The sequence below is a fragment of the Echeneis naucrates genome, chromosome 7 (assembly GCF_900963305.1).
Source record: "Echeneis naucrates chromosome 7, fEcheNa1.1, whole genome shotgun sequence".
In the NCBI taxonomy this organism is placed as follows: domain Eukaryota; kingdom Metazoa; phylum Chordata; class Actinopteri; order Carangiformes; family Echeneidae; genus Echeneis; species Echeneis naucrates.
This window is the reverse complement of record NC_042517.1, coordinates 11,707,966-11,720,232: the sequence shown is the minus strand read 5'-3', so window position 1 is coordinate 11,720,232 and position 12,267 is coordinate 11,707,966. Positions and strand designations below refer to the sequence as shown.

General features: G+C 40.5%; 1 protein-coding gene across 2 annotated transcripts; it reads left to right on the top strand.

The window, feature by feature from the left end:
- The first annotated feature begins 2,306 nt into the window (after window positions 1-2,306).
- gpr157 (G protein-coupled receptor 157) lies at window positions 2,307-7,590 on the top strand. 2 transcript variants are annotated; one of them, XM_029506866.1, is made up of 4 exons: window positions 2,307-2,967; window positions 5,673-5,886; window positions 6,453-6,647; window positions 7,087-7,590. In XM_029506866.1, the coding sequence occupies exons 1-4, from the start codon at window positions 2,591-2,593 to the stop codon at window positions 7,318-7,320; spliced, it is 1,020 nt and encodes a 339-aa protein (XP_029362726.1). In that variant the 5' UTR covers window positions 2,307-2,590; the 3' UTR covers window positions 7,321-7,590. The 2 variants fall into 2 exon arrangements, with proteins under 2 accessions (XP_029362726.1, XP_029362727.1); XM_029506867.1 differs by lacking the exon at window positions 6,453-6,647.
- The last annotated feature ends 4,677 nt before the right edge of the window (window positions 7,591-12,267 follow it).

Here is a 12,267-nt window from a genome sequence, read left to right as displayed (position 1 = left end):
GCTGGTTGTTGTGAGGAGTGAGAACGAAGCAATCAGCAAGTATACTGCCGCAGAAATTCTTCGCAATAAGAGGCCCTGGGATTGCAGCCCGCACAGGGAGGAAACCCAGAGGATGGATGAGCATAAATAAGCACTGTAGCAGACAAGGAGCCTGCTGCGGCTGTAAGTTTTTTTTACATGTTTGCTGACACTGTAGACGTGATCCAGAGCTGAGGACCTGATTGAGAATTCATGGAAGATAGATCTACTAAGAGCATGGCCTTTGTGTATTAAACCCTTTTCATATTCACAAGTGAACAAAGCTTCCAACTTCTCCTTTTTGTTTTGTCCTATTATGTCCCACTGCTGCCATCTTGTGACTCAAAGCATAACTTCCAATCACGCTTTTGTTCATCAAACACTGCAGCAATTTCTAAAACCTGCACTGTTTGAAGAAGTTTAGAATTTATTTAATTCACAAAATATATCTTGGTTTACTGAATTTGTGATTAGCTATTTGTTGCAAATGCATTTTGTTCACATTTATTTTGCTCTCTATTTGCTGACACATAAGCTGTGAATGTGGTTATTTTCTAATTTATTAGTTTCAGCCTAAAAGTTTTTCTACTCATAGATCAAAGCTGTAAAAAAAAACAAACAAACAAAAGAAAATAAAACAGTAATAATAAATATAGCAAATAAAAGTTACTGAAAGACTTTTTCATTAATTGGCCTTGTTTGTTTTCATGTAAGGACATTCCTATATATTATGGAAAGGTGTTGCATAAACCACCCTGCACTTTTTACAATCTCTGTGAGACCCTTGAAAAGACACAGCAATGCAAACACAGCAGACCTAATGAGTGTAGATGAGGATGACCTGGATGCCAAGTGCACACTAATTTAGGTTTTAACACAGAGAGGGAGCAAGACAGACAGGGAACGAGAACAAACAGATCAAAGTACAGTTTGCTCCTGATTCAGACATCATACCTTGCTAACACAATATTTTGTACATTCGCTGTTTCACACTTGCTTTGTGTAAAATAGTTTTGTTGGGTAACTGATGCTTCTGCTGGATGCAGATGCAAATGTGTCTGCAGCAGGCTGTTGGAAAAAGACCAGCTTGCCACTGCATTGCTGTAAACACAAAAATAGGGGGTTGCAGTTCCTCCAAGCTGCAGCGAAGCAGAAGCAGTAACTCTCACAAGGTCACCACTTTATGGCTTTAACTCTTCCTGCACTTCAGCACTTTGGCAAACCACAATAACAAAAACCAGCAAAGAATTAATCAGCTTCTTTTCACAAAGGAAGGCAGACCATTCTCATTAATCAATAATGTCCCAACAATTAATGGCAACCTAGGACCCAATGAACTATGTGATAATGAGGAAATGTACTTTGAAGCAAAATGTCACCGTCAGCTGAAAATTTCTATTCATTGTAATTTTTCCATTTAAAATTTGTTTTATTATTCAAGAAGGCTGAGCTGTTTCCAGTTTGTTGAGGGTGACCGTTCCAATCCGACAATAGAAAACTACATGTTGGATGGATAATGCAATGTGTTTCTGTGAGCTAACTTCTAAAGTTCAATTACAGGCTACTTTCTTTCCAAACGTTTAAACATGGTGTTTCTGCATGTTCACCAGTTTGCAGAGCAACTCAGACCTGGGACAGTAATATCTCAGTGTTGATTAAACTATAGATGGCTTTGTGTTAAATTAATAGTTCAATGAATTCACAATTTACAGACAACATTTTAGTGCTTGAGTAACACCTCAAATCAGGCACAGCCTCCAGATCGCTGACTGAAATATTTGCCTAACTAGCAATTTTTACCTTGAGATTTTGAGCATTGATTGACCAAAATAAAACCTGGGGCTCCTTGACATTTGTAAAAAGTTGTGACATTTTATTGAGCAGACAAATTTCCTGATCAAAAATAGTTAGATGTGAACTGTGGCCCTCATGATAATATATAGAGCCTGACTACAGCCCTAAAGTCAAGCTTACAGCATTTTTACTGAACAAATAAACACATAAAATCTGTCCATTCACCGTCTTAGATGTCAAATGTGCTTGTGGATAATTTTCTTACCTTAGCTCATCTCTCTGTATTGCCAGGCTGGAACAATGAGTTTTCACAAAGATTATTTGAGATATATCAAATGTAAATACCAGCAGGGATAATGAGTGTGAAGTAGTCTGACTGTGCTCATGTGTCATGTCAGGATCTTCTCACCGTGTGTGTCTGGGGGGGGGCAGATGTTTAAAGAGGCTGTCATGTGACAGACCCTGATGTAACATTTCCTCTCAGGTCACACTAGTGAAGTTCATTAAAGCCAAATTTAGAGCTCCATGAGTCCGGCCGTCTGCAGCTCGGTCACTCACTTCTGCTTCAGGTTCCGGGTTGGTCCGGGTTGTTCCGGGGAGGGAGGGGTTAAGTTCTCCCAGTAAAGTTTGGTCTGGACGCCTCAGAGATCTGAGTCCAAGTCTGAGGGCTGGACGGGTTCAAAGCGGGAACGGGACGGTGAAATCCAGCTGGGACACGCGTGCTGTTGTTGTTGGTGCCGGGATGACGTGACGGACTCTGTCCGATCTCACCGGGGACATGGAGGAGGGAAACCGGACCGTTGTTTACTTGGCCGAGCAGGTGGTGGTGTTGGTGTCCTGCGGGCTGTCCCTGGCCGGCTCGTCCCTCATCATCGTCACCTTCCTGCTGTGGTCCGACCTGAGGACGACCCCCCGCCGGCTGCTGGTCTACCTGTCGCTGTCGGACTGGCTGTCGGCCGCCTCCTACGCCTTCGGAGTTTGGAAAGTTTTCCAGACGGACTCCGTGGACTGTGTGGTCCAGGGATCCGTGTCCACCTTCGCCAACACCAGCTCCTTCTTCTGGACCGTGTCCATCGCTGTCTACCTTTACGTCCTCATCGTGAGGTGCAGCCAGAGGGGGGCCGACAGCCTGGAGCCGCTCTTCCACCTGGTCAGGTAGGTCGTCCTCTCTAAAACAGGAGCGATAAACTGAAGTTAGGGACCGTCTGTAAAGTGTCTGCAACGGTCCGCCCGTGTTACACACACACTCTGTATATTATTTTAATGATTCAATATCAGATAATAAGAATTCATAACCCTTTTTTAATTCTTCATATTCTCTCTGAACGTTTTAGCAGCTTTGTAAGTTTTCTTTCAGTTGCTTGAATTTCTTTTCAGCAGACCACTGATTTTCTTATTTTATATTCATCATGCTCTCAGACAGGCAGCCTTTTTCTCCGTGGTTTCCTTTCAGTCCATTTCTTTTCATAAAGACCTCATTGATGACGTGCTGCTGAGATTTTCGGCCTCTCCAGATTCTGTCAGCTCTGCTGAAGATTTCAGAGCTGTTGGGTCCTTGGTCTCCCTTCCAGCCAGGGCAGTCAGTTTAGCTGGACAGCAAACTCGTACTTTTTCCATTTCACAATTTATGGAGGCTGCTGTGCTCCAGAGAACACTCAAGGCTTTCAGCTGGTCACAGTTTTATCACAGAGGTCTGCAGAGAGTTTTGTGACTTTAAGGCTTTTTGCTCCTGACATGCAGTGTGACTTGTGGGCCCTGCGATACACATTTTCTACTCTATTTCACATCTAAATAATGCTGACCTTTAGTTTATTTTTTGCCTTGAATAAATTAACCAGCAAAATAAAAATAGTAATTGTCTGCAGGTTGTAAGAGAACTTACCACAAAATTTTTAAATCAGGGACATAAAACATATTTTCATAAACTTCGCTCTTGTGTTTGTTACACTTCTGGTGGAGTTTTGAGATGACCCCATTCATTCAGTCACATTATGACCTTCAGTGGAAACACATGATTACAGCAAACATTTTTAAAAGGAACAGAAATGTAGCTATTAAGAATATGTTGCAATTTTTTGTTTACATGTGTCAAATTTAAACACATTGAATTGTTGCTGATGTCCCACATGGAGTTAGGCAGAACTCTATTGGACAAAAAGCCAAAAATGAAAAATTACAAATTTTTATACTATTTTCACCCAGTACTTATGAGCTGATCAGTTATATATGTCTTCAGCAGGGGTGGACAGCAACGATGTACATTTATTTCAGTACAGTTTCTGAGTTTCTGTGATTTACTTGAGTATTATTTTTGAGGGATACTTTTACTTTCACTTCACTACATTTGAAGGACATATTGTGCTTTTTACTCCACTACATTTCTATTGATGCTCTCGTTACTCAGTAGTTTTGTGCTTGTCTAACATTACTCGTTCATTGTTTTTGTAACAGGCAGACCTCTGTATAATCCTCATCCTACCTGGATTATTTCTCCATAACGATCGGCTCATTCTTCCTCATACATCGTGGCCGTATTATTACCTGGATCACACATTAGCTTGTATCCAGAGTTTGGATGTCTTCTGTGGACATCACTCACAACACGGTCCAACTCCTCATCATCGGTGGAGTATTTCTTCTCAGTTTGAGGTCACTATCTTTGTGCAGAAATGACGCTAACAACTTAAATAAATTCCTCTGCCCCCCATGTCACTTTCTCTGTTACTTTCTACTGGAGCTCCCAAACTCAGCTGTTTCTGTTTAAGATAACGTTTTGTGTCGGGCTTTAATACAAGCTAGGCTAATGGACGTTAGCATTGGAGCTGGCCAGTTAGCTTACGTTATAAGCTTACAAGCTAACGGCCCCGTTTTTATACCTTGCTCTTCGTTTCTCATCCCAGCTTCACCGTCACCACCTTTTTAAAAATATTTGTTGAGAAAGTGTCTTCACCCTTTATTTTCTTATTCTCCTTTCCTTTCCTTTCTGATCAGCGGACTGATGCTGACGGACATTTTCCTACCGAACTTCAAACAACAGAACAGCCTGGCATAGCAACAGTAACCAAGGGGGGCGGGGCTTAACGAAGGCTCAGTAGCCAAACCATTTGTTGGTTTGGCCACAAATTGGCTTATTTTGAGAAATTTTGAAAATTAATCCATAATTTAATGAGGGCCCAGCTCTGGGTCAAATATATATATGAAGGTTGCCAAAGGTTAAGATAATCACTTGTTTCCTTCACCTTTCTTTGAATGTTCTGAATCTGTTACCCTTCTGCACATTATTGAACCGTCCATGTTGATTGTGAGGATGCTAAGAGTTTAGTCACAGTGGTTTTGCACTGTATAATTGATCTATTTTTGGACACAGAACATTTCTCCCTCTGGGTGCACCTCACAACAATGTCTGTGGCTGTCATCTTCATTTTGTTTTTATGAATTCTCAAATGCTCAATTGAAATGAAGCTCACACAGCAGAGCCATTCATAGCTGCTCATTTATACAGGCAGAAAAACCTCCAGCAAAATGGTATTCATAATCATCCACCTATTTCTGTACAAACTTACTTTATTTTGTGTTGTAAGAGGAGATGTATTGCTTCAGGGAAAACAGCAAACACTGGCTCTTAAAGTGCTGAAATCAGATTGTTATTTTTAAAACTGACCTGACAGCCTGCACTATGTAAGGCACAAAAGCCTTAAGCACAGGATAATCTATCACATGATGTCACATGTCTTTGCAATAATTGTAGCTGTTCATTTCACCAAACATTTGCATACAAACTAAGTTGAGATGTTAAAAATAGAAAGCTGACCTTTTGAGGAAGTTGTAGTCAGTCTTCCAAACATCCTCTTTTTGTCCAGCTGGGGCGTTCCTCTGATCGTCACTGTTGCAGCCGTATCCCTGAACAAGATTGGCTACGACGCATCAGAGGTGTCGGTGGGCTGGTGCTGGGTCAGGATCCATGAAACGGACCGGGTCCTATGGATGCTGCTGACAGGAAAGATCTGGGAGTTCCTGGCTTATCTCATCCTCCCTGTCCTTTACGTCCTGATCAAGAGGCACATCCACAAAGCGGTGAGGGCTGAGTCAGACCTGTGGAGAAAATGTACTGCTCGCTCTAATGAGACCAGTAGTCATTTGCATCAACAACAGAATCATGTACATGTTTTCCTCCCTCCATGTTCATGTCTTCTCATGAACATAATTCGGTTCCCCACCCACAAGAAACCTGAAGGTACTCATGTTTAATTCTCCATATTTAATGAGAAATATTAAATATGTATACAATGCCTTAGTATTTTGCAGGCCCTTGGCAAGAGCTGCACAACCCTCTGAATGTTTATGTTTTAATCGATTTAAATAAAAAAGTTTAGAAATTTTAAAACCAGGTTAAGAAAGAGCACTGAAAGGAAAAGTCTAATCTGCAGATTCAGATGCGTTTTATTTTTCTATTTTTATTGTTTCGATCTCAAAGCTACAGTTCTGCTGCAGCCATGGTGACAAAGGACTGGGACATGTTGCTCTTAATTATACATCATATTTATTGATTTGCATTTGTGCTTCTCTGACATATTTTCCATCCAAATATTTGACTTTGATAATAACCCCTGGTCTAACACTGTGCTCTGGTTCTGATGCAGCATGCAGCTCTGTCTGAGTACCGGCCCATTTTGGCCCAGAGGCCTCTGGCCCATTCGTTCTCCTCCATGGCTGATAGGAAGCTAACACTCATTCCTGTCATTTTCATCGCCTTGCGTATTTGGAGCACAGTGCGCTTCATATTGCTGCTTGCAGACTCTTCAGCAAGACAGAGCCCAGTTCTGGTCACCCTGCATGTGAGTGTACATGAAGCTAGCTGACCCTGTAGATATTAACTCTTATTGTACAGTTTACATTTCCTCTGATTTGCTGCTTCTTCTATTAGATGTTTATGTGTGTGTTCTGTCTTTATGACAGCTTTATCATGGGTTAATGTAATATGGAGGAGTGACCTGGCCTGTAAATCATCACAAGTTCATAATAAAAAAAATCTAACATTGGCTTTTCTATAGTGCACCGTAAAAACTATTCCTTTACATGGGTGGAAATTTAAAAAAAACAAACAAACAAACTTTGATGTAAAAGCTCCCAAACAGTTTATTACCTCAGAGAATTTAAGTGTATTTAAAATATCTTTTATTTAATAATACAGCAATTGATAATTATAAGTGAATATAATCCATTTGGCAATAAAAAATAATGTTTGTATTCAATAGCTCTGTTTTGACTCAACAGGGTATTGGCAACACCTCACAGGGAGCAGCCAACTGCATCATGTTTGTATTGTTCACCCAGCCGCTGCGCACACGGCTGTGCAACGCACTCTTCTGCTGCTGCTGCTGCTGCTGCAGCAAGTGTCGGGCAGAGGCACAGGACTCACACAGCGCCCCTCACAGGCAGCTGCTGGCACAGGACACTTCCTCACAGAGAGAAGAGGAAGGCACCAGTCAAGCTAGGACCGACAGATGATACTTGAGTGTTTGAATGAAAAGAGAGACAGAGGCTGATGTGAAGGGAGCAGATGGCCTCCACCTCACACTGAACCTCATCATAGTGGGCGCCTGTGGAGGGCTTTAGGATCTGCAGGTAGACATTTGTGTTACAGGAAAGTCAGGCACTGTGGGTGATGTAGTAAATCAGCATGTGAAGAGTTTTGAATGTTACATAAATTGCACTCACATCACCTCGTACTGTAGTTGTATAAATGTGCTGTCCTTCAAACTATAAAATGAAATTTCACTTTAATATGATCTTTGGTCTGCTTTTTTGGAAAATGGCACACAAAGGACAGTTTCACTGCTTCACTTTATTTTGCCCTGAACTCACTCACATTCTGTCATCATCACTGTGAATTAATATTTAGGTTTTCGTCTTGGTCCTCTGAGTATATAAGTAAGATTTTTGCAAATCGATGAGTGTTTGAAATCTACAAATGAAGAGAAGTAAAAAAAAAAAAAAAAAAAAAAAAATTTCTGGTGAGAATATCTCACCATAAAGTCTGTTTCAAGTGGCATAGATTCAAAATAAACACAGCTGCAGTTCTGTTAGTGAGGAAACCGCTCTGTTAAAATCATCATGTTCCACGAATGTCTTTTTTGGACAGATTATCAGTATAGTGTGCGATTTAAATATTTTCCAGTGCATTTTCAAAATATTCAGTGAAGTTTGAATTAGAACAAGTCTCAGTCTTAATTTACTTTAATACATATAGTAATCTATTTTTGACCAATTATTTCTTGCCTAATCGGAATTTTTTTTTTCTTTCTCTCTTTCTTCCATGAAGCAATTGCATAAGGTTATCGTGATGCGATGCATCACTAACATGAACACATCATTGTTGTAGTCATTGTGGTCAGGAGGTTGCATGAAGCGTCATCACATGCCATCCTTCCTCCTTGAAACCCGAGCTTCTCTCATGAGCCTCACTTCTCTTTTGACCCCTGCTGTTTTTGGCTCCAGTTTGCTGGACTTAGCTACAGGCTGAATACATAAACAGGGAGCGTATGAACCCACTGAACCCCCCCGGGGCTCATAATGAGCCCAATCTACAACCATAATGCCACCTCCTTTAATTCATTCAGCTCTTTTAAATATTATCTCAAGATGCATTGCGGTTTAATGAGCCTGTCCATGAGATGATGAGGTACATCAAGAGAAGATTCGTTCCCGCAGTGGCTGTTGCCAAAAGTGAGGAAGGACAATTTCTGCTTTTTTGACAGTGAATCTTGTACTACACACAATAGTTTGTTTGACTACGAGGGTAAAGCTTATTTAGGAGGTCTTATGTTTATGGCAACATGGCAGGTGGATTTATGTTTATTAAAGGGTCTCTGTTGAATAAGTCAGGGCAGAAGTGGATTATATATTTGTAACAAAACTCTATAACCCACAGGGCAGACTTGTCATTACGCCATGGGAGGATTACCTGAGCCAAACCTTTTAACTGAAGCGACTATTTCCTGTTCTTTCACAGAAATTGGAAATTAACAAGGAAAAAAAAGGCATCAAAAAAGTACAAAACAGCCATTAAGCAAATCAAAGTAAATATACAGAGATGCTGACTGACCATAAGGAGAGACAAAACAAGTACAAAGTGATGCAGATTCGTTTTAGGACTGTTTGTAATATCTTCTTTTAAAGTCACTGCAAGAGGTGTGGGGGGATTTTCCATGCCCAGAGGCCCATCAACTCTGTCCATAATAGCACGGAGAGCATTAAGTTCCCACATATCATTTCCAGAGGGTGGGGACTTTTCAGTGTTTATACTGAAAATATACCCCCCCACACAAAAAAAGTTTTCTTTGAGATAAACAGTTTTCCATCAGTCTAATTTTACCTCTGGCCTAAAGTAATGGGACAAAGTGCAGAGTTCATTCTCTCAGGACCATCAGTAACAGTGACATCAGTCCAGATACCATGTCTGGGAAAAATGGAGGAGGGGAGTCCTGGTAATGCTGATGGCAGCAAAAACAGTCATTGAACAGTTTTTTGTCCTTGAGGCTGCTGTAGGTCCATATTTCCTGCACAAATCAGTCCATTGTGTTGGTTCAGATATTTGGCTGACATTGAAGTAACTGGAGCCGATATGAACACTTGAGGGCTTCTGTTCTCTCCTCTGCTGGCTCTCTGCCCACTTAATCCATTAAGTCATAGAGTACAGGACTATACCACAGTGCATGAGGTGACCATTCACCCACCCATTGGTCCAAGCAGCCATTTCCTAAGCACATTGACAGAATAATTTTTACACTTAAACACTTAAAGAACTGAGGAAGATGTTTCTGAGTGTTATCAAAACTGCCTGCACAACAGTAAGATAACACTAACCACAATATTAACTCCAACAGCTGTTTCCTGGCATATCTGCTCCCACTGCAAATAATCAACGGTCCCCCTATAACATGATCTAAAATGGGCCTGAGACTTTCAGGGGGCTGTAGGTGGAATTAAAATAATAATAATAATAATAAATAATCTGATTAATCTGAATAATCAAATGTACACGTTGAGAGGCAGCTGGTTGATTAAACCAGTAGTATCGGCAGCTTGTAATCTCTCAGGTTATGCTTTCTGTTTTCACATTCATGTTTATTTATCATTTCCTTATTTTAGTGTGTCCATTCATCTTTATTCTCAGCCTTTAAATTGCAAAGGGGTTGTTCTTCCACTTGGAGTTTTCAGCCCTTGTGTGCCAACTGTAGACATGTTAAACCATGTCCGAGTTTGATTCCTTATTATTACGTAGGTTAGCATTTTGGTGCAACCTCTATTGATATAAACACCGATCAAGCATAATATTCTGACTACTGACAGGTGAAGTAAGAGCACTGATTATAACTTTATCATAGCTCCTGTTAGTGGGTGTGATGTATTAGTTACATTTTGTCCTCAAAGTTGATGTTAGAACAATATGCGATATTCTGTGATGGCTGTGGACTCAGCAGCAGGTTAGTGCGCCGTGCCACGAAGCAAAAATGGTTCAGGAATTATTTCAAGACAGAACAACGAATTTAAGGTAATAACTTCTCAGTCCAATTGAACATCTGTGGGATGTGCTTGACAAAAAATCCGATCCATGGAGGCCCAAACTCACAACTTAGAGGACTTACGGGACATGCTGCTAACATCTTGGAACCAGATACCGCAGCACACCATCTGGGGTCTAGTGGAGTCCAGGCCTCAGTGTGTCAGGGCTGTTTTGGCAGCTAAAGTGGGACCAACACAATATCAGATGGATGGTCATAACGTTATGCCCACATATAAAATGTAAGGTCTCATGAGGGACATTTTAAGTGCTCTAAGGGGCCCTCTGGTGGTCACATGAGCCCTCAACAGGAGTTGACTTGGTCGAGACCAGTGATTGTTAACCTTCATTGTTTTCCCCTCTGTGAAATCTTTTTTCAGCCAAGTAGCCCCTAACCACTGCAAAGGCTGAAAAAAACAAAACAAAACATGTAAAACAAAGTACTGTACCATCTTTATTAAATTTATTACATTTTTAACTGAAAGACACTTTCAAATTTCAAAAATGTATTCTGAATATTTTAAATGTTAATAATCCATGACTAAATTCATGGCAAACCTTTAATCATTAAATTTTAGGGATTCAAACTAATAGTAATAAATACAGACTGGAGAGGTACAAAACATTTAAAACTCCATCAGTTTTCACAACATTGCTCATTTGTCATCTCTCTTGAACTATTTGGAAAAAAAACTAATGGAACAAATTTTGTCGGCAAAAAAAAAAAAAAAGTTTTTCCAAACTGAATCCAACAATAAGAGACTAATTGGGGGGTTATATCGTCATGAGAGATATTAGAGACCACCAGGCTATAACAAACCATATAGTCATTCTGTATCACAATGTTCGATGCTTTCCCTTGAGAATAACAATTAAATCATTTTAGTTTGAGCTTGTCGCAGTCCTGTTTTCATAATCAATTGCTGCCCCCCCTCCAACACTAACACATTCACACTAAAGAGTGACATAAAGAGGTAAGTGGACCTAAAAGCAGACCTGGAAAAAATGATGAAGGGACAGGGAGGTAGGCAACCGTCCAGGTGCCACAACAAAACACCACCATTTGTGATCTTACTGTCTTTCATATAGTGTATATTCCAGTTGATACATTTGTTTGTTACTTAACAGCACATGGCAGTGTGCTCTGAGTGCAGAGATATGAGCTGTAGTTATACCCACAGTATCTACTCACAGAAACATTTGGCTGTATTTCGTTTTCCGAAGTCAATAACAACCAGTTTAACACTGAAACAGCCTGGGGGCCGTTGCATTGACAAACAAAATCCGCTTTAGAGATAAGAGGCAAAGCAGCGTGTGACAAATTGAGGACAAAAGCAAACACAAGAACAGATTTGCAGCTGTGGAGCTGTTGCAGGAAACTGGACTATTACGTTATCATCTTGAGATGGCTTGTTTTGAGTGTGACAACAGATAAATCCTTCCAATTATACTAGGATCAAGACTGAGGGCTGTTCCAGCTCTTTGTGATCTCAGCATTGTGTCATTTTGTAATCAAAACCTGTTGTGCAATCCAGCTTGTCAGTAGATGCTCATCTGATTTTATATGTTTGATGATAATATGACTAAACTTTTAAAGACAGCTGTAAATGATATTAATGGAACCAACCAAGAGGAAGAAGCTGTGCCATAAAAGCACCACATATCAACACATAGCTCAAGGCCTCATTTAATAACAGCAGTGCACTGCATACAAAACCTCCTGAACCTGAGAGAAGAGTCAGCAGCATAAGAACCGATAACTTGGACGAAGCTGTAAACCGCTGATAAGCTCTCTGATCTTGTGTCCAAAGGGCAGGCAGAATGCAGTGGTGCAGTATTTACTAAGTGTGCTGTTATTATTGCTGAACCTGTAAACACGTCCAAGCACAGCC